Genomic DNA, 23,426 nt, shown 5'->3' with positions numbered 1-23,426 from the left:
GCAGGATTTTTTGTGCGCCTTATAGTCCGAAAAATACGGTAAATATTATGAGGGAGATTTATCAGCGCTTGTAGGACAGTTTTCTGGCGTATTAGCCCTGAAATATACGCAATTCCTAGCGGACTGTACAGAATTGCAATTATTTCACCCTTTAAGCCTCCTCCACACCAAGTGGGCATTGATGGGCTGTGCCCCCCGGCGGAGTCAGCCGAATACCCCACTCCTGTGCCAGAGCTATAGCGAGTCAGCCCGCAGGTATATAGCATAATATATGTGTGTGAGTTTTAGGGGACTAGAGGAAGACAATTGGATAGATATTAATTTGGACCTGAACCAACACTTTTAAGTTAATAAAAAACACCAATGGACCTCCCACTTCCCCGAATATTGCTGATCCTCCCCCTCCCAGGCACGATTAAGCTGACCACTTTGGGGCGCACTGTTGTAATGTCCACCACTCTTGCAGGCAGGGACATACTAGAATCTGTATTGTGTTGAGTGACTGTCACAGTCTAGCACAGTTATGATCTCACGCTCTGTACAATAGTCCTGTACATTATGGAGTTTTTTATAGTGTTTTTTTGGATGTTATACCTCATAGTGAGCAGCAGGTGGAGCTCTCATTCTATGTTGGAAAAAGATCTTCCCTTAGTTTAGCCAAATTACTAACGTCACACATGTACAACTTACAGATATGGAGGGTCCCCCTGGGGTACACGGCACATAGCGAATCATACAGGGGTTTATAACTGTAAAAGTATTTTCTACATTTATCCCCCAATTATTTTAGAAAATCAGAAATAAAATTATTTTAGGAATCAGAACCTAGTGTTGGTATTGATCCTGTATCTATGTAGTAATCTTGGTTCCGGTGCTGTATCTATGTAGTAATCTTGGTTCCGGTCCTGTATCTATGTAGTAATCTTGGTTCCGGTGCTGTATCTATGTAGTAATCTTGGTTCCGGTCCTGTATCTATGTAGTAATCTTGGTTCCGGTCCTGTATCTATGTAGTAATCTTGGTTCCGGTCCTGTATCTATGTAGTAATCTTGGTTCCGGTCCTGTATCTATGTGGTAATCTTGGTTCCGGTCCTGTATCTATGTTGTAATCTTGGTTCCGATCCTGTATCTATGTAGTAATCTTGGTTCCGGCCCTGTATCTATGTAGTTATCTTGGTTCCGGTCCTGTATCTATGTAGTTATCTTGGTTCCGGCCCTGTATCTATGTAGTTATCTTGGTTCGGGTCCTGTATCTATGTTGTAATCTTGGTTCCGATCCTGTATCTATGTAGTAATCTTGGTTCCGGTCCTGTAACTATGTAGTAATCTTGGTTCCGGTCCTGTATCTATGTTGTAATCTTGGTTCCGGTCCTGTATCTATGTAGTAATCTTGGTTCCGGTCCTGTATCTATGTTGTAATCTTGGTTCCAGTCCTGTATCTATGTTGTAATCTTGGTTCCGGTCCTGTATCTATGTAGTAATCTTGGTTCCGGTCCTGAATCTATGTTGTAATCTTGGTTCCAGTGCTGTATCTATGAAGAAGGTTTGGTTTTGGTGTTTTATCCATGTAATTTCCCCATTTAGATGTTATATTACTGTTGTTATTCACTAAATGTCAGATTATCTAAAAACTCGAAACCATTGGAGAGACCACTATAAGTTGACTATGACTTGGTCATGCGGGCCCGTGGGTTATTATTAAAGGCTACTGTACGGGGGGCAATATTACTTAATGCTACTGTGGGGAGTGGGGTTATTACTAATCCCTACTGTGTGAACCCTCACTAAGCATATTGTGAGAGGGGATGCTGATGGCTACTGTAAATGTCCATATTACTAAATTCCTATTGCCTGGGGAAGGGGGATTTCTACAAGGGGGAACCTCACTAAATTGTATTGTGGGGCTACAGGTGGCTACTGTGGGGAAGTCTTATTAAATGATACTTGGGGGGGGGGGTCTTATTTACGGCTACTGTGGGAGGATATCTTGCTAATGGCTACTGTGGAGTATTACAGTGTGGGTCAATATGAATAATGGCTGTGACCTGGCCCATGTTACTTTTTTGGCTATTTTGGGGGGCATATATTGGCTGCAATGAACAGTATAGAGTTTGCGTTACGATGTTTCTAAAATTTTTGTGTTGCTTAATCTCCAGAGATCAGTAATGGCTGAAAGTCGACACAGTCACAACGGAAAGAGTGAATAAAAGGAACAATATTCTAACTAAGGCTACATTCACACGATGTGTAGCACGGCGGACATACATCGGCACTGTGGAGAGGAGGAGGGGATTAGCGCAGCTCACCCCTCCCCTCTCCATAGGAATATACAGAGCACGGCATATATACAGAGCAGGACATGTCATATCTTTCTACGGGCTACGGAGCGGTACGGTGCCGCACGTGTGCTGCACCGTACCGCTCCCGTATGGCACCGTGAGCCCATAGAAGTGCATGCGGGGCGTATATCGGCCATATATATACGTCCCCCATACATGTGTGTGAATGTAGCCTAAGGGCGCTACGTAATTTGATGGCGCTATATAAATAAAGATTATTATTATTATTATTAAGGGCGTCATCTGCCACCAGATTTACAGTAAGAAATGGGGGAGCAGGGTTCAATGCTTTTTTGGGGCATAATGAGGGGGGCGCCATTGTGAATTTTGCCGCGGGGCTCAGAGGACTCCAGTTACGCCTCCGAGGTTCCCTTCTGTTGGCTTCTGTTTTGTTGGGTTGTTTAGATGGCCATGTGTCCCCTAGAAAGCCTGGGCCACCCTAATCCACGAGTGCAGACCACAGTCTCTTTACAGTCAAGGGCCCACAATAATCTGGCACTTATGGATGTGATGTAGTATATAGTAGTATAATGTGGAGGCCTGAGGCCTAGTGATTGCTTCTGGTGCTCTATTCATAACCCAGAGCAGGGAAATGCTGGATCCCCGGAGGACCTGCCACACCTGTGCACTTCATGGTCAGATCATAGGTCTATAGGAGAGCTATCAGCTTCCAGAATTGGTCACGTTTGGGAGGTTTGGTGATATGGTGATATGGTTAGATTACATGGCTGAAACATCTCCTCCAGCACCATGGAGGTGGAATAAACATTTCACATTGAAAAGACGCGATGAATGGAAGCTTTTCTGAAATGGATTTCTTGATATTGGGGCTGTGTTCACCATGTTACCATCATCCAAATCCATATTCCAGCCTGAAAACTTAAAGGGGTTGGCCACTTTACCTCATGTTTTTTGTAATGTGGGGGGGCAGGATATGAGGTAATTTATGTATACATCTATTCATGGTTCTGCTTCGCTTTCCTGATATGTAAAGTGACGTCTCCTGTCTTTTACCTCATCAGTCAGACATTCATGTCCATAAAATGGCGGCAGATGGAGAGTCATGTGATCTCTATGTCCATGAGCAATCGCCGTGTCAGGACCCTAAGATTGTATTCATGAATATAAGATTTAGGTCCTGGCAGAGCGATTGCTCATGCACAGTTAGAGATCACATGACCCTGCATTTGCCGCCATTTTATGGCCAGGAATGTCCGGCTGATGAGGTAAAAGACAGGAGGCTTCACTTTACATATCAGGAAAGTGGAGCAGAACTAGTAATAGATGTATATTGGTAAATAACCTAAATACCCTGCCCCCCACACACTTACACACACATTACAAAAACATGAGGTAAAGTGGCCAACCCCTTTAAGTTTCCAGGCTCCATTCTGCTGTAATATGGATTTGGATGATTGGTGACCACAGCCCCAATATCAAGACACACATATTACAAATAAACATGAGGTAAATGTCTCTTCTTTTGTCATGTAGCACCTGTGGTTAGTGTCAGCTCATTACTATGACGTACAGCGGGCCGGATCGCAGGTGGAAAATTCCAGAAGAGACCCCATAACATAACCCTGCTGCCATTATACCCCCGTGTAATACTATATCCCTCCTACAGGGGTCGCCACAGGCCAAATAATTGTCCTCAGAGGGTCGTGGTCTCAAAAAGTCTTCGTCCACTTGCCCACAAACGTCTGTCTTCGGCTTCTACTTTCTTGTAAAACAACTTACACAATATACTATACAGCCGCCTCCTTACTCAGATTTTAGGCAGAATAAGCTGATATTAACAGATTGTACAGAGTTGGAAGCAGACAGCGCCGGTCACTGCTTAGTGGCCCAGAGGCGCCATTGCAGCTCAGCTCCCGTAAATGAAGAGTACACGGCTCCATACTCGATGCTGAAGACGGCTGATCACTGCTCGCCTCTGGTGTCAGATTTCCATATGACTGAGGATACGCCATTCATTTTCAGCCTGGGACATCCCCTTTAATACCATGGACTGACTAGAACTCATAGTCACATTATCATATGGTCCCATTACATGAAGAAAACCTCCTTTTTTCTATGAGCGGCTCATCTAATAATAGACCTAGGTGTGGCGAGTGTTATCTCTCCGCTCCGTGGTGTAGGCCTGTCCATCATGGCGGCCGATACGCGCTTCGCACGGTATATACACCCACACGCTCACATCAGGCGGACACAAAGTCATGAGGTAATTTTTATTGCAGCTGTCTCAATATAAATCCATTTCCTTCTTAAAAATATTGTATCTCCGCCTCAATCTGTTTTGGGGCAAATGTGGAGGGAAAAAAAAAATTTAGGGAAAAAATAATTAAATCTGTGAATATTCCAAACCTTGAAGTGACAAGAGCCTGTAGCAGCAGGGAGCAGGAGGGGGAGGCTGAATGAACACTTTTTAATATTATTCTATGGAGATCTTTCTGCACCCCTTGCACCCACTCCGCTCCCTATCATCATAGTCCTTACAGTTCTGCTTCTCCCTTGTTCCTTCCCTTAGGACCTTATCTGTTGAATCTTCACTTTGCCCCCAGGGCAGTCAATATTTTCACAACTAGATCTCCTACATCCACCATTTTACCATCCCCCCTCATCTTCCTGAGCTTATCCCAACTCGACATCTTGCCCCCCACCCCCATCCCCCGTCATCGTGACGTCACGACAAGTGTGCAGAAGCCCCGGGCCGACCCCATCACATTCACATCTGACTCTCAGCTCTGTGTATGGACAAGGTATAAATGAACATTCAACAAATGTCTTAAAACGTCTGAGCGTGTGCGATAGTCTGCAGATAGTCTGCCTGGTTGTCTCGCAATGCTCCGCTGGCCGCGTGATCCATCCGCACGTTATTTATTCACATTTCCGGAAAGAGGTTGAGAAGGTGATCCCATTGCAGGTCGTGAAATCACCAAAACATCTACCCAAAGGGGTAGGAAAGATCCCGTTCTGCTTGGCGCCTGGAGTCCGACCCTTGCCAGGATGATAGCAGCTTAGAGGCTCCTACAGAACGACCACTAGGAGGCGTCTTACCCCGTCACACAGGTCCAGGGGGGGTCACAGGAACGTGGATTCCCTTCTGTCCACTGGCTGAAGAAGAAAGAAAAAGAGGGATAAAACAAAACTTTAATACTATCAAAAGTTAATAACCATTAATTATCAATTTTTATTAAAATTAGACTGGGATTCGGAATCTTTGCATAAATTGTGAACTTATTTTGATGTTATCCCAGGCACGTATATTGGTTCATTCTTCCGGGCTATCAACATTGAAATCCTTGTCCAAACCCAAATTTACCCCCTCACTCCTGCTAACAATTGGTAAGGTCCCGGAGACGTGAACCCATAACCTCAAATCTCAGAAAACTTGCAAAGTTCCATATAAAGGAGTCAATATGTTCCCAAACTCCCCTCGTCAGAGCCTCCCATATGCTCCCATAGGGTCAACCACACTATGATGGCCCCTTACTGCCCCCACAAAGGATAGAAGGGAAGTTTTGTTGACCTCCAAACCAAGTAATAACTATTTACACTATTTCTCACATTGACCAGACCTTAGAATCAGAACATCTACGGCTTCCATGGAAGGAATCGATCAATGGAAATCGGATGTCTACAGCCCGACGGAGACACAAATACTCCAGTGGTAACAGAGAAGTGAAGTGTCTTCCCCTTAAACCCTACTATTAGCAGCTATACGAGGGATGATCACATCCTACGTACGCTCTCATTTCAATGTCATGGGACATTGGGAAGAGCCTTGTTACCAATAGCAACTAATCATCAACATCATACACCTGTTAACATGTAAGGGACAAAATAGGAAGAAATTTGCTTCCTCTACTATGTATAGAGAGTATCACATGATCTGTAGTCTGTAACCATGGAGATACATGGCTCGGCCTACACTTTACGCTGTTTGTAACGTTAAGTGCATTTTATTTTTGGCCATTGTTCAAAATGTCCTGTACTGATTTTTAAAACCTCTGTCTCTCCAGCTGAACACGGGCTACACCCGGGTCCCAGCGCAAATGGGACCAATCTCCACCATCCCCTATGATGTGCAGGGAAGCGTCCATGAACACCAACATGGGACCTTCAATCGGTGGCATCTAGTTGGTTTGTAACCTGCCAATGGTAATGCCCAAACATGATCGAAAAAACATTTGCTAGTCCGGCATCTCCTACAAGTAATGTCCACTCTTCAGCCGCTCTCACCTAGTCTGTATTTGTCTTTGGCCTCCGATCGTTCCTTTGCATCGAAATACCAGACAGTGATGGCATACCTGCGGATGGAGAGCATCGCAGTCACGTTACAGCTCGTACATGGACGCCACCATCATAACCATCATAATGTCATAGATCCTTACCGCATGGCGTAGGCCGGCTTCACTTCATGAGGATTACGGCGATCAGACCAGAATATCAGTAACCGGTCAAATAATGGCTCAATGCTGGCTACAACGGAACGGCCTTCCGGGAAGATCTGTAGGAGTCCCCCATGGACCTGAGTACAGAGAGAAGGAGGATATAATGATTTTATCATGTTTCCCATCTGTGGAGCACGCGCCGGCTCACTGAGGTCTGTCACACCCATCGGGCACAATGTAATGATTTGTAGAGCGGCTGAGGTTGCAGGAGGTTACACCTTTGGTATTTTGCTAGTTATTCATGGCTTGCCAGCCTGTGCCCAGAGGCTCATAAATAAACTATAGTGATTAGATGCAGGAAGCAGCGGAGGAACCACATGATGGATTGTAGAAGAGAATGAGAACATGAACGCACGATCAGCTGCTTGTCAAGTGGAATATGAAGGGAAACTGCTGATTATTCTGGAATTTTGTGTTCTACGTTTCATGAGTGGGTTGAGCGCCATAAGGATAAGGTCAACTAACAGCAGTGGACCACTTTTCGAGTAGGGAAATTGGGGCTCAATTTTGTCTGTGGTCTAACCAAAATTTCACATTGATGCTGCACCTCCGTAATCTTGGTCTACCACTATCTGTGCCATCTGGTCTGTAGACAATCCCCTACAATCCAAAACTCCCACTCCTGTCTCCAGAACTTCTCCCGAGTTGACCCAATTGTGTGGAATGCGCTACCACCATTCTTAACTCAGCAGCCAGGCTTGTCCTTCAGACCAAACGCTACACCAATTTCTTCAGTCCATCTCAGTCACTGTGCTGGTTGCCCGTCTCCTTCTGGATAAAGTTTAAATTAATAACCCTCATCCACACAGCTCTGCATAATGCTGCACCTCGCTAACTCTCCCCTCTTATCTCAATCCATTGCCCAAACCGTGCTCTTTGAACTGCCACTGATCCTAGATGACTCTCTTCCCCTATTTGAACCTCCCTCTCACGTCTCCAGGACTTCTCTCGAGCTGCACCAATTCTCTCGAGCTGCCCTGGTCCATAAGCCTAATACCAAAGCTTAAAACATGCTCTTATAACCCATCCCTGCAGACAGACCTATCACACTCACTAACTGCACGTAACTTTAGACCATTGTACAAGTGCTTATACCTCTCGTGTCACCCCTTCACCCTCCTAGACTGTAAGCTCTTTCGAGCAGGGCCCTCGTTTGTTTTCTCTCATATGACAATGTTATTACTCTGTAATGTCTTATTTTATTTGTATATGTTCCCCATAATCTGTAAAGTGCTATGGAATATGATGGCGCTATATAATAAAGAATAATAATGATAATGTCCTAATACAACAGGACCAATATACCACCACGGTTACCTCCTGTGTCACTGTATCTTCCTCATAGATTGTAAGCTCTGGTGCACATGGCCCTCCCTCCCACTTGTCTCTTTATGCGTCCTATAATCAGTGTGCGGAATATAATGGAGACATTATTGTTTTGCAGTGGGGCATCCTCCAGACCCGGGCATGGCTAACGTAGTGTAAGTATCAGACTATGGCAGGTTTCCTTGTAACATGCAGTTTTGGGGGACCAGCAGGAGAGATATGATCACCTAGGTCACCCAAGTGCCCAGTTAAAGGAATTTTCCACTTTATAATAATTAGTCTCACCAAAAAGTACCTTAAATGCAGTGTTGTCTTCCCATACTAAAGTCATACATGTGACTGTACTGCCCCGGACTGATGATGTTATTACATCATCATGTAACCCATGACATCAGCACGGTTTACCTCCCTAAGTTACCATGTTGGGTAGGTGCCCATGGTGTATTAAAACACATTAAAAACTTACCTTTGTGTCCCAGTTTTGATTTAGGTAGTAAATGCAAGTTAAGCAGCGTCCATCCCTGTTAGGATTATCTACATGTCGTACGTATCCCATCCCATTCCCTGGATAACACGCGACCATTGCCTGGAAGAGGAAAACAAATTATATGTTACACAAAAAAAAAAAAAAACTTACATAGAGATGTATAATACACACATAATTGTATAATATGCCCTATCCACATTGTGGTTAAAGGGTACGGTCACACGTCGCGTTTAACGCATGCGTTTAAAAACGCATTGGAATAGCTGGAGAGTGCTTTGCCTAATTAAACAGCTGCTAACACCTGTGTTTACAAAACGCAACCGTTAACGCATTAACGCATGCGTTAACATCGCGTTTAACGCATGCGTTTGTTGACGTGTTGTTAACGCATGCGTTTTGTAAACACAAGTGTTAAGAGCTGTTTAATTAGGCAAAGCACTCTCCAGCTATTCCAATGCGTTTTTAAACGCATGCGTTAAACATGATGTGTGACCGCACCCTAATATACAACCGGTCAGGGTCCAACCACTGGGACCACCCATGATCACCAGAACCAGCATCCCACTAACGGAGCTTAATTATGTTCCATTCAATGTCTAAGGGACTCCAGCTCCATTTTTACTCTTCCGAGCAGTCCAAACTATACTAATCCGTATCCTAGGGAATAATTAGCTCATTAGGAAATAATTAGTCAGGACGAAGGCTCCTTTAAGAGAGACGGGTGTAAAAAGTGATCGGACATATAGGATGCTGATCAGCGCTTGTTTTCTTATCCAAATCTTGTTGTTTCAGGTACAGGGGTCCATGAACCCCATTTTACAGAATGGAGGGTGAATATAGTTTGTCATTCGATCACTGGGCACCGATCAGGAACCAGTGTCCTTACATATAATCGTTCAGGGGATTATAACCCTACGGAAAATGACTGATTGAACCAAAATTCACCTTCTCCCAACAATCCGAAATTCTATGTCATCTCCAGCGACACGTTCCCATTCACACCATATAACGGCACATTTACTCCTCATGTTTACTCTGGAAGCATCGGCCTGACTGGAGATTTCTGCGTTTTCAGCTATTCCCCGGACATTTGTAGATAAGAAGGACCCTCGGCTCATTCCTGAGTATTCCAGTCTACATGCTTCACATTACTATCAAATAAATTGCCCGAAACTTTCCCAAGCCCGGGCCCCACCTGCGTCACCAGTGTAGGAGCCCTCACAATATCCTGGAGATAAATCGCCTGGTGTCACGGGGGCCACCACATTCCTCTAGGCTACTCTTAAAGGGGCCACAACACTGTGTTTTGTAGCGCTGGAGGGGAGATAATCCTAAAACCTGAGGTAAAATCACACAAAGGCCTCACTAACACCAGAATAATCAGGGGCCATGTTGTAAATTTCGCACTGGGACCGAGTATCTGTTAGGCCTCTGACCGTGTTTACAATACAAAACTACTACTACGAGAGGCTTTCTTAGGCCCAACAAGATTCCCTTCTCCAATGAGTATAATAACTGATAAAACGAGACCCCGACCCCCTACTACGTACATAAGGATCCCAGCACATTATAAACTGGCCAAAATCTGTGGTTTGAAGAGAAAATCTCCACAGAAAAATTACACCAGAATCGGATTGTAAGGCGGCCATTTTTAGTAACCTGTCGTCCCTTATAGTAAGGATGATATACAAGGAGACATCTATGTAATGTGAGCCAGAGGGAAGCTAGTAAGCGTGCGGCCTTGAGGGAACAGGCATGCAAGGGGTTAAGGCCGCAGGACGCAGCCCACACATTATGTGCTGCCTGTATATAAGGTTTCCTGTCAGCACAGGACCTACGTAGCTAAAGATAACGCCAACGTCAAAGAGCCGGATCTGAACCCGTGACCTGGCGACTTACGAGATATTCATCTAAAAAGACAGAAGACAGGTCATATAGGACTATACGCTTCCCACTAATGGATTTTTCCGTATATTAGTAGCCCTGCTGTCTTCCATCGCAGTGCACCCGGTCACGGCTCATGTATGGTCTGTATACTGCCTGATTTAGCGTCTTCCCTATGGTGGGGTATATTGACTCCCAAATGTATAGTATGTTAAATCATACACCATACTGATGTATTCCAGTCAGACATATGCAAAAACACACTTATCCGGGTGTAATTAACCCTTTACACATCTAAAATTTAAAGGGCATCTACCACCGGGATGGACTTTAAGCAAATGAGCCTGAGGGGCTCCAGGCTCCACAGGTGTTAATGGCACCTGGAGCCCCTCAGGCTCGTTTGCATACAGTCTTTCATCCTGGTGGTAAATGTCCTTGAAAGAGAATTACAGGGGTTGTGTCAAGTTGGGACAGTCAAGAAGTGGGACCCCTGTACCCGTGTTGGAGCGGAGCGGTGGTCCTAAAGGTGCGCTGCTGCTTGGGACTTCGAAAGATGGCTACATTTTGTGTACTCGGCCTCTCTTTGACAGCCATATAAAGACAGTCCCCGGGTTACGTACAAGATAGGTTCCATAGGATTGTTCTTAAGTTGAATTTGTATGTAAGTCGAAACTGTATATTTTATCATTTTGCCTCAGTGGAAATTGGAGTTTCAAAATTTTTTGCTGTAATGGGACCAAGGATTATCAATAAAGTTTCATTACAGACACTTTACAGCTGATCATTGGATGCTTTACATTAGTCCCTGGCTGCAGAGACTTGAACAATGGGCAAAGGGGTCGTCTGTAAGTCGGGTGTCCTCAAGTAGGGAACTACCTGTAGAAATAAACAGAGGACATGCCAAGAAAACTCTCCATAGAACTGAATGGGTAAGCTTTAGTCCGTTGCTTCCTATGGCACGAGGCTGCTGTAAAGCAGATCACTAAATGCTGTTATAACAGACCAAGCAAGATGGCCGCCCCCATAATCATGGATAGGAAAAACAAAAAAACATCTATCTGGTATAGATGCGGCCCTGCCTTATAATGAATAAAATCTATGCCGCGCCCTGCATTGTATGAGAATAGGGGATATGGGGATAGATCTGTAATTGGACTCCTGCTTCTATCCAATGGAAATTTGTTCCAAAGGGCGCAGAGTTTATCAGCCGCCGATCCTTATCAATACTACCAAAGCTATAAACAACAATCATCCAAGAATTTCCAATGCAAATCTACATAGACTCACAGCTGGATAGATTACATTTTGGGATGTATCTTATTTTATTTTAGATTTTTCTTTGTTGGCAGGAAGTTTCTCTCTGGATTTGTATGACAAGCAATTTTTATAAAGTTTACCAGAATTTGAACTCTACACAGGAGCGCAGTGTGGAGAACCTAAAGTCCCCCTGTTAGCTTCTGAGAACACAAGAGCGCAGTGTGGAGAACCTAAAGTCCCCCTGTTAGCTTCTGAGAACACAAGAGCGCAGTGTGGAGAACCTAAAGTCCCCCTGTTAGCTTCTGAGAACACAAGAGCGCAGTGTGGAGAACCTAAAGTCCCCCTGTTAGCTCCTGAGAACACAAGAGCGCAGTGTGGAGAACCTAAAGTCCCCCTGTTAGCTCCTGAGAACACAGGAGCGCAGTGTGGAGAACCTAAAGTTCCCCTGTTAGCTCCTGAGAACACAAGAGCGCAGTGTGGAGAACCTAAAGTCCCCCTGTTAGCTCCTGAGAACACAGGAGCGCAGTGTGGAGAACCTAAAGTTCCCCTGTTAGCTCCTGAGAACACAGGAGCGCAGTGTGGAGAACCTAAAGTTCCCCTGTTAGCTCCTGAGAACACAAGAGCGCAGTGTGGAGAACCTAAAGTCCCCCTGTTAGCTCCTGAGAACACAAGAGCGCAGTGTGGAGAACCTAAAGTCCCCCTGTTAGCTCCCGAGAACACAAGAGCGCAGTGTGGAGAACCTAAAGTCCCCCTGTTAGCTCCTGAGAACACAAGAGCGCAGTGTGGAGAGCCACAAGTTTCCTTGTTTGTCCCTTAAAAGCTTTGTCTATCTTTTAATTTGTCAAATTTCAAGCCCATGTTCCAAATCCTGATCCCGAACATAAGAGTAAAGGACCGTACAAGATAAAAAGTTCTCTTGTTGACCCACATAAGGCCATGTCAACATACAGAGCACTTTTTTTTTCCAAAATCTTCAATGTATCAAATCATGTGTTACACGTTTCAGATTTCATCATTTACATTGCAAATCTGTTCTGTAAAAACTGATGCAGATTTGCCGTTTGGAGGCCGTGGCAATGTGACCAGGTCTGACCATGGGGTGGAGGTGGTCCATTTTGTAGGTCCATACAATGACATCAGAACCAAGCTTTGGCACCGGCCAATCACATGAGACAACTTAAATTATTGTAAGAAATTATTCTTACACAAAAATTTATGGCGCTAAGGAGGAAGAAGAAGAGGAGGCTGCCCGGACTATGATGTTAGGAGACATCTTCTGGATCTAGGGGGGGGATTTGGGAGGAAGAAGTTCTGCAGCAGGATACAGAGGTATTTATTTTTCTTGTAGATCGTCTTTGTAATTGCTTGAAGTATTGGACATTCTTGGATGATTGTTGTTGAATGCTTATCCATCCACCTCTACTCTATCTTATTCACCTCCTGGGTGGTTGGACGCACCGTGGAGTCCGAATGACTTGGATGGAGGTTGTGTGGTCAATGCAGAGATTACCCAATCAAGAGAATGAGTCACATAGAGGACAACCGACCTCTGTTCTCACAATAGGAGAGGGGTTTAGAGGTGGGACGCGCACCTACCTGGTACCCATGACATATCCTTAGGATATACTATCTGAAACAGGACAACCAAAGTCATTGGTTACAAAACATTGACCACTCTCAGACTACTTCTGTCCGGGTTCTGGGGTCTCCTTGTCGGCAAAGGCAACGTGACCATTAGTCAACAACAAACAAGTCTTCCGAATAACGTTCATTCAGTCGCTCCAAAAATCTAGTAAAGTAAAAGTAATTTGTGTGGATTGGACCCCCACGAGATCACAAGAATGGATGCCGGAAAGTGCCCTCAATACTCCGTATGAATGGAGCAGTGGTGGACAGGCTGGAGCAGAGCTCCGTTCACCGGACAGGAGATCCATAGATCTCTTCATCCAGGATGAAGGATTGTAAACCTGGCACACTGACATACTGGTGCATGCATCCTCTGGCAGGATCTGCTCCTCCTTAAGCTTCTTATGCCATGGCTTTAAATAAAAAAAAGCATTTACAATTATGTAAATGAGCCTAAGGGGCTCCAGGTTCCATTAACACCTATGGAGACTGGAGCCCCACAAACTCATTTGCTTAATTTTAACGCCTTTTTTGTGAAAACCAGGGCATAAAAAGCTAAGTGAAGAGTAGATCCTACCAGTGGGGGCACACACCAGTATATTAGTGTGCTTGGTTTACAATCCTTCATCCTGGTGGTAGATTTCCTTTAAAGGTAGATCGGGTGGTAGGTGTCTCTATTGTATGTGAGGATAGACCTTTTAAGGGCTAATCCTCCCGTCCCCTGTATCTTTTTATAACCTTTATTCCACTAAAATGCTAATTTTCTAAAGCGACTACAGGGGCGTGGAGAAGCTGGAGCTGAGGCTACATGGCACGGCTACTCCACGCCCCAATAGCTTCTTTAGAAAATTAGCATATTAGGGGAATTAAAGTTATAAAAAGATACAGGGGACGTGAGGATTAGCCCTTAAAAGGTCTATCCTCACATACAATAGAGGCACCTACCCTCCGATCTATCTTAATAGGTAGATCCGTGGTGGTCGGTTTCCTTTAAATACAACCCTTACCAGCAGTGAATGGGTTACCGGTAACCGTTCTGTTGTGACGCTTGGAGAGGAGAACTGCATTTTGGACATTTTTGGAATTGTTTTCCGGCTGCTCTGTGTTTAGGATTCCTGAGCTCAACTCCCTGCACATAGGGGAACGGGCGACGGCCAATGAGAGGCGAGGACAAGGAATGTCTTCCAGAGCGCTGCCGGGTGGTCACCGGGGTCCAACCCCATCCAGGGGTAACACAACGTGACCATGAAAGACGCCGAATGTGTCCATATATAGTGTGTAGGTCTATCCACATATAGAATAATTGTAGGTCGCCGCCACAAGTCGCCAACATTTTAGCATCTTTCTGCAAGGCACATCAAGGGAAGATGGAAATAGTGCAAATGCCTCCACATCCAATCTGCGGAACAATCTGTGGATTCTCCAACAAATTGTAAAGAAAATGTATCCGGTCCCTAGGAGAGAAAAGGAAGCGGCTGGCGATTTTTTAAAAATTTGCTAATCTGTATGGGAAACCCACGTGAGACGCAGCAAGTGGCGGCTCTTATGTGGGGCTATACCTGCAGAACTGCAGCGGAAACTGCAGCAAGTGACGGCTCTTACATGAGGCTATACCTGCGGAACTGCAGCAGGAACTGCAGCAGAAACTGCAGCAAGTGGCGGCTCTTATGTGGGGCTATACCTGCGGAACTGCAGCAGGAACTGCAGCAGAAACTGCAGCAAGTGGCGGCTCTTATGTGGGGCTATACCTGCGGAACTGCAGCAGGAACTGCAGCAGAAACTGCAGCAAGTAACGGCTCTTATGTGGGGCTACACCTGCGGAACTGCAGCAGAAACTGCCATGGCTCAATTGTGATTTATGGATCAGATTTTGAGGCGACACCCAATAGGCATCTCGTGGACAATTTTCGGGATTGTCCACCACGAAATCTGCAACCAAATCCACAGCTACAACAGATGTGGATTTACCTGCAGATTTTAGACACCAAACCCAAATGGCACAACTGCAATCACTGGTCGCCTAAAGGGAACCGTTCAGATTCTACCTCATTCATACAACAGCCCATCAGGTAGCGGATGAAACGTCCTTTCTAAAATTACCTCTTATGTGAAGTCTTATCTATTCATCAAAGAAAAAAAAATCTCATGTGAAGATGAGCAGAGAAGAGTCATATTGTACCTGAGATGAGTCAAGTTTAGAGGCTACAAAAAAATGGGGGGGGCACATTTATTATCTTTGACAATGTTTACCGGTGATTGGCACTGTGTTTTAGGGTTATCATGTTATATTGTGGCGTTCGGCCACCGTCAGATATTCATGAAAGGGTTTAGAAGTTGGCACGAAAAAAAAAGTGTAGGAAAAGTGTCAGGATTCCAAAGTTCTGCACAAATTGAGCAGCAAAATGAAAAGTTGTAAGTGTTGAAAAAGAAGCTAAATTGCAGACTAAACCAAAGCCTGTAGGTCACATAAACACAGGAAATTCTTTAATTCTTACAATTTTTAAATGTGACACCAATAGCACATTTCTAGGTACTAAAGGTAGGGGCTTCCGAAACGACACAAGCCCCATGCAGCCTCAAAAAGTGACTCATCTCAGGACAAATATGACTCTTCTCTGCTCAATTTTATAGGAATTTTTAGAATTCTAGAAAGGACGTTTCAGAACCTACTTGAGGGGGTTGGTAATTTCATGGGACAAAACCTGGTGACAGGTTCCCTTTAGCAGGAGGCAAAATTTAAATAATAGGATATAATCAGAAATTCCAGGCCGGGGGAGGGGGGTGTTATCCTTCTGTTGTATGAACAGCGCCTACAACCCTGTACATACCTACAACCCTGCGCTCATTCATCCCTTCCAGCACTTACGCTGCGGTTCCTGCCTTTGTGGTGCGTTTCACATCCGGACAATAAAACTGGGCGGGTTTCGGGTTTTTTTCCCCCCATATAGTAGTAACGGTAACACAACACAAGCCAAGCCAAAAAAATAAATATAAACCCCCGAGGCCGGACACGAGGGGGGAGGTCAAAAAAGTCAGGAAACAGGGAGAGAATCAAAGGAATTCTTGAAATTTGAGAAGTTTTTAGCGATTGTTTTTTTTTTTTTCTAACGCTTGATATTTTAGATGGATAGAGACAATTTTGTCGGCCGATTATTGGAATTTTTCGTTATACCCAGTTTATAAATGACATAAAGCCAAACCGTAGACTTAAAGGGGTTGTCTGTTAAAAAACAAACAAAAAACACATGGCTACCTTTTTTTTCCCCCAAAACAGCGCCACATCTGACCATAGGTAGTCCCTGGTATTGCAACTAAGCTCCATTCATCTCCATACAGCTGAGCTGCAATACCGGCACCCACCATGGTCAGGAGTGGCGCTGTTTTTGTAAGAGAGCAGCCATGTTTTTCAACCCCAGACAACCCCTTTAAGATACTATAAGCGATAAAATACACAGACAATGATTGGGTCACGACGATCAGGAACTTACCTCCAAGTTTATGGGAATCTTCCTATATTTGTTATCCATGGCCTCCTTCCTTCAAAAATCAACTTAATTCTAGAACTATGCTTGAAGTGCAGTGCAGTGTTGCCAGAGCCCCTCCACGCTGTGGCTTTATAGGCTGTTACACTGTTTCCCACTGCTCCCTCAGCACTCCCCCCTCCCTCTGCCGAATGTAATGTCACTGCAGCAGAAGAAGCTTCCGCACACAGTGGGAAGGGAGTGCTCCCGCACAGTGTAACAGCCTGTTAAGCTACAGCACACAGTGGGAAGGGAGTGCTCCCGTACAGTGTAACAGCCTGTGAAGCTACAGCACACAGTGGGAAGGGAGTGCTCCCACACAGTGTAACAGCCTGTGAAGCTACAGCACACAGTGGGAAGGGAGTGCTCCCGCACAGTGTAACAGCCTGTGAAGCTACAGCACACAGTGGGAAGGGAGTGCTCCCGCACAGTGTAACAGCCTGTGAAGCTACAGCACACAGTGGGAAGGGAGTGCTCCCGCGCAGTGTAACAGCCTGTGAAGCTACAGCACACAGTGGGAAGGGACTGCTCCCGCACAGTGTAACAGCCTGTGAAGCTACAGCACACAGTGGGAAGGGAGTGCTCCCGCACAGTGTAACAGCCTGTGAAGCTACAGCACACAGTGGGAAGGGAGTGCTCCTGCACAGTGTAACAGCCTGTTAAGCTAACACCAACGCATTATTCAGTTGATTCTAAAAGGCAGGAGGCCATGGATAACAGATATAAGAAGATACCAGAGTCCTGGTGCCCGGATCTATGAGTAATGTCCCTGCTTTATTAGATGGATTAGGATGGGAGATTTCCTTTAAGAGGTGTAAACATAAGCAAGTCGTACAGAGATATAATACCGCCATACCGCGCTGGGAATATCTAGCACTCCATCCATACAATAGCCAAATCTATACATGTGCTATATAGCTGTATATATATATAAGGTAGCCAAACTCTATAAGAGGCTTCTTCACCTGCAGTGACACTGATGATGCACTGTATGGCGCTATTATTTATGTACTATATGGCGGTATTATTTATGTCCTTGGCCCGGTTATGTAGAGGTAGATGTTGGTATAATCTGAGTACTATATGGCGGTATTATGTATGTCCTTGGCCCGGTTATGTACAGAGGTAGATGTTGGTATAATCTGAGTACTATATGGCGGTATTATTTATGTCCTTGGCCCGGTTATGTACAGAGGTAGATGTTGGTATAATCTGAGTACTATATGGCGGTATTATGTACAGTACGGAGGGTCAGTGCGGGTTAGTGCCGTCACGGTGACTCAGTATCTGGCGCTGACTAGTAATCATTAACCAGCAGCAGCAGCGGCTTATCTCAGGCCTCAGGGTGACTAATACTCGGGCCTAGCAGACAACAACAACCCCGGGGGGGGGGCACCCCGCACCCTCCTCACTTACCCAGACATTTGGGAGGTTACGCAATGATGGAAGGTTATCAATCTTTTTCTTTTAATATCAGTAGTTGACGATTGTAAACTACTAAAAAAAACTCTGAGCATCAGAATAGATCGGACCCGGTGTTCAGGTTCGGGTTCAGCCGGAGCTGAAAGTGCCCCCCCAACAACTAACAAGGGATATGATTGGCCAGTGAGCGATCAGCCAATTTGGCAAATTCACGCCCCTTGTAACTGGCCAATCTTAGCCGTAACTAGGGCGTCGGGCAACACGGTGGCTGAGTGGTTAGCACTACAGCCTTGCAGCGCTGGGTTCAAATCCCACCCAGGTCAACATCTGCAAAGAGTTTGTATGTTGTCTCTGTGTTTGCGTGGGTTTCCTCCGGTTTCCTCCCACACTCCAAAACATACTGGTAGGTGGATTAGATTGTGAGCCCCATGGGGACAGGGACTGATTTGTCATGCTTTGTGCAGCGCTGCAGTATCTGTGTGCGCTATATGAATAAAGAATTATTATTATTATTTATTATTATTTGTCGGATTGGCTATTGGGCCGCCAATCTGGCAATATGTCCGGGTCAGGTCCACTCATCTCTACTGAGATATCAGGAGAACGAGAGACGGAAGTTACTAGAACCCCCCCCAATATGTCCTGTTCTCTTCTATGGAGGCACCTTACCTTAAAAGTGTTTTTTTTCCCCAAACCCTAAGGATGCCAAAAGGTCGGACCCCCCAGTGATCTGCTGGGGCACATTTCAAGGCACAACCCCTTTAAGGAAACCGCTGATCTTAGGTGAAACGGCCAAACCCGATGTAGTCACTGTAACTGGACTACAGTGTGATACATTTGAGGGGGGGGGGGGGGGGGTTCCTGACTTGCCCCAAAATTCACACCACAACTTGTAAGATGCCCAGACACACATGACCAAAGCTTTGGGTAGGAGGGTCTTACATTTATGGGGGTGTGATGACTACCCCCTAACATATCAGGGGATTATTGGGTTCTTCATTCTCAGGTGTATGACAGCGGGTTACTCCCTTCTACCCATTGACAGCACATGCACACTCAGCCAGGCCTAGCATGCATGTGTGTATGGGGGAATCACTAAAATCAGATACTGAAGATGAACCGGCACCTTGGTTTCTCAAAAATCAGGAAGGAAGTCGAAATCCCAGACCTGACAAGTTGCTATGGACTCCCCCAACTTCTCCTTGTATTAGCACGAGAACAAGGGGCAGGTTTTTCCACTACTACAACTACAACCCCCCACATCCATCATTGTGAAACAATCCCCGACAAAGGCACTGCCACTTTTATTATCCCTAGATGCAGGGATCCATCTCATAGGGTCAGATGCCGGAGATCCTGAAAATCCTGTTCCGCCGGATGACAAAACCTTCAGTGTTTTGATGCGTTTACCTTCAGGGGTTGATCAGATATTTCCAAAAATAAGGGGTCACAAAAAACACGCAGGGAGGCAGCCACGTGCCACCGAAAAATCAACTCATCCCGAAATATTACAGGGAAATGTCGGGTGAGAAGAGATCCGAAGGCCGTATCACTGTCTGAGGCGACCATTGTCTTATGGAAAAGCTGGGTTACTGGGAAAGCTGGGTTACTGGGAAAGCTGGGTTACTGGGAAAGCTGGGTGCCCTTAAAGTGACACTAGAGTATTGAATGACAAATCTGCTCTGTCACACCACAAGCGTTTCCTCTGAAGACACGGGTGACGAGCTCTAATGTCACTCTCACCGGCCAACGCTGAACGTTCCCAGGGTTAGGTATTATGAGGAACGCTACATTTTAGAAATTCTTTACATTTTTGGATGATACAGTCTGATAGAGATTTGTATCAGACTGATGATTTATCAGCTCAGGTGGATGTTTTTGGAAAAAAAAAAAACTACATCACCTTTCACCTACGACCTGGGACTTGTAGTTCCACAGATTGTGGACAAGTTCTGATATAAGAACATGTGATGACCTGGGAATGATGGGACTTGTAGTTCCACAGAGCAGAGACTTGGTCTGATCTAGGAACATGTGATGACCAGGGAATGATGGGACTTGTAGTTCCACAGATTGTGGACTGGTTCTGATAAAGGAACATCTGATGACCTGGGAATGATGGGACTTGTAGTTCCACAGAGCACAGTCTAGTTCTGATCTAGAACATCTGACATGGGCATGATGGGACTTGTAGTACTACGGACTATTTCTGATCTAGGAACACCTGAAGACGTTACGTCTCGCACTTCAAAGATACAAGTATCAATTCTTACGTAAACACTTTATGCCAAATTACACATTGGCATCGGACGGGGATCTTCTAGGAAAGCCTTAGGCAAACATCTCCGGCAGAAGGAGCGGATGACGGGCGCTGGATACAGTGTAGCAGTGCCGGTGCGTCTATGCCGGGGGCTTCATACCAGAGCACAACGGAGCCGGACGTGAGAATAGCCGCGATGTGTATGTCATGAACATTTCACAACAACCAGACACAAAGAGGAGACGGCCAAAATATGAAGTCCCCTACATTCCTACCCGTCCTGGTGACAAACAACTATGTATCTACAGGACGCGACATGTCGGCCAGGACAGTGACCCCAGTGAGCATCGCAACGAGGGAAGAAGAACAAACCCCGTCTGATCATCCCTACCCTGCGTGACACAGCAGACAACTATGAGGCCCACCCCTCCCCTCACTCTCTAACGGAGACTCAAAATTAACACATATTTGGTTTCAGTTTTCGTCATTTAACATTTTCGGACATTTCGACCACTCACCTTGGTTCTGCCGTTGATGATGTAGCTGCCGAGTTTCCCGCTGCAGTGCATAATGACCTCGTCTATCCTGGACATGAGGATCCCGATGTTCTCACAGCCCGGCTCTTTCCCTTCCACCCAAGCAATCTGGTCTCCCCGAATATTTTTGGAGGGTATGGTTCTCTGGCTAACAAGTTGTCCGTCTCTGAACTTCCCGCTGCGGTTCAGTAATTCCACCTCATCCAAGACGCGGGAACCCAAAGCTTCTCCTAGAAAGTGGTCCTTGACACAAATCCCATAGTACGTCATACAAGGGGCGATGTAGTCGCAGGCCATTTTTTGGGGAGATATTACCACATTGTTGTCTCTCTGAGGTTTTGTGCTATGGTTTGGATCTTGCGGAAAAGGGGGATCGGGATGTATCTCAGTTTTCCATCTCTTGCCCTCCATAGGAGGGAACACAGAAGGTCCGCTTCCTGACGGCACCACCCCGTTCTCCGTTATCCCATTCCCAGTCCATTTTCTTTTGATGAGTAATCCATCTCTCCGACCATTGACGGTCGCCAACGTGTCCTGGCATGAGGTGCCACATTCAACGTCCCTGGAGAAGGAGCCGGTCATCTCCCGGTTGACGACTAGCACCGGCAGGTCCCCGTTAGTTAGAACACGTGGTCGGACAGTCGCGACGGGGCAGGTCAATACGGGGTCTGGTTCTGCTTGGGGAGACAAATCCTCTCCGTTGGAATTCTCCTGCTGGGGCGGATAATGGCAGCGATTCGCTGCGTTCAGTGAGCTGATAGTAGAGTGGACATCAGCCGGTGGACGGGACGCAGTCACGGGGAGTTGCGGAAATCCTTGTACCCCCATGCTGACGCCCGGTAAAGCGGATCCCCCTCTGGACTGACCCTGTTCCTGGCTGGACGGCTTGGCTTCACTGGTTATGGACTTGCCCAGCTGATGCACTCTATCCATGTCCGTGTCAGCATGTCCCTTGCACGTAGCACACGTCCTCGCTCCATCATCGTTCAGCTCGTACTGTAGGTCACGGCAGGAGTCAGCGGAGGTAGGGCACTCATTCTACAGAGCGCAGAACTGACAGACCCGGCCGCAGCAGACACACAACTTTGTCCTATAGATGAGAGGAGAGTTATGAGTAAGCGCCGACTCCCCCCACCCCCCTGTCACAGACTGCGTAACGTGTGATAAGCCGGCACCCAACACCCATCCAATACACCCGACCAAAGCAGCCACAGGGGTAACAGCCAGGGACTTACCTCCGACCTCCCCAATGCAAGGAGGCGACCACCACACACAGGCAGGAAAGGAGGACTGATCCTATGGCTCCCCTACAAGACCCCCTCCCCAGAGCTGTGCAATGCAGCAGGAGATGGAGGAGAAGCCCCCTGCTCCTGTGTATTCAGAGAGGCAGACCTCCCCTCCTGGAGCAGCTGGCCAGACAGGTAGCTGCAGCCTGTCTAACACTAGGCAGCTGCCCCCTCCTCCTGGACCAAGTCTCCCCCTCCATAAGGCTTTGTGTCATATACACGTGCACCATGGTCATGTGACAGGGGACAGCCGCAGTGCCCGGAGCGGCCGCTAGAGGGAGCGCACCCCGAGTGTTCAGCATTGTTATTAGTTACTGTTATTCTTATTTGTTACATGTCAGTAACATTGTATCCCAAACCATCATCACACATTAACCCCCTCATCACAGGACACTGATCAGGCCTGGGGGTTGTGTCATTGCTTCTCACATTTAAGAGGGATTTATATCTATCTATCTATCTCCTATCTATCCATCTATCTATCTATCTATCTATCTCCTATCTATCTATCTATCTATCTCCTATCTATCCATCTATCCATCTCCTATCTATCTCCTATCTATCTATCTCTTATCTATCTATCTATCTATCTCCTATCTATCTATCTATCTATCTATCTATCTCCTATCTATCTATCTATCTCCTATCTATCCATCTATCCATCTCCTATCTATCTCCTATCTATCTATCTATCTATCTATCTATCTCCTATCTATCTATCTATCTCCTATCTCCTATCTATCTATCTATCTATCTCCTATCTATCTATCTCCTATCTATCTATCTCCTATCTATCTATCTATCTATCTATCTCCTATCTATCTATCTATCTATCTATCTATCTATCTCCTATCTATCTATCTATCTATCTATCTCCTATCTATCTATCTATCTCCTATCTATCTATCTATCTATCTATCTCCTATCTATCTATCTATCTCCTATCTATCTATCTATCTATCTATCTATCTATCTATCTATCTCCTATCTATCTATCTATCTATCTATCTGTGAGTGTGTATATAA

General features: G+C 45.7%; 1 protein-coding gene across 1 annotated transcript; it reads right to left on the bottom strand.

Moving 5' to 3' along the window:
• Positions 1-5,031: 5,031 nt before the first annotated feature.
• On the bottom strand, positions 5,032-22,608 carry LOC140076910 (egl nine homolog 1-like). The gene is made up of 6 exons (XM_072123702.1): positions 22,350-22,608; positions 21,097-22,204; positions 8,588-8,707; positions 6,736-6,872; positions 6,584-6,651; positions 5,032-5,455 (listed from the first exon to the last, which is right to left on the bottom strand). The coding sequence occupies exons 2-6, from the start codon at positions 22,045-22,047 to the stop codon at positions 5,403-5,405; spliced, it is 1,329 nt and encodes a 442-aa protein (XP_071979803.1). The 5' UTR covers positions 22,048-22,204; positions 22,350-22,608; the 3' UTR covers positions 5,032-5,402.
• Between the last annotated feature and the right edge of the window lie 818 nt (positions 22,609-23,426).

The sequence above is a fragment of the Engystomops pustulosus genome, chromosome 9, assembly GCF_040894005.1.
Source record: "Engystomops pustulosus chromosome 9, aEngPut4.maternal, whole genome shotgun sequence".
NCBI classification, from domain to species: domain Eukaryota; kingdom Metazoa; phylum Chordata; class Amphibia; order Anura; family Leptodactylidae; genus Engystomops; species Engystomops pustulosus.
Note: the sequence above shows the minus strand (reverse complement) of the source record. Positions and strands in the feature narration are given on the sequence as shown.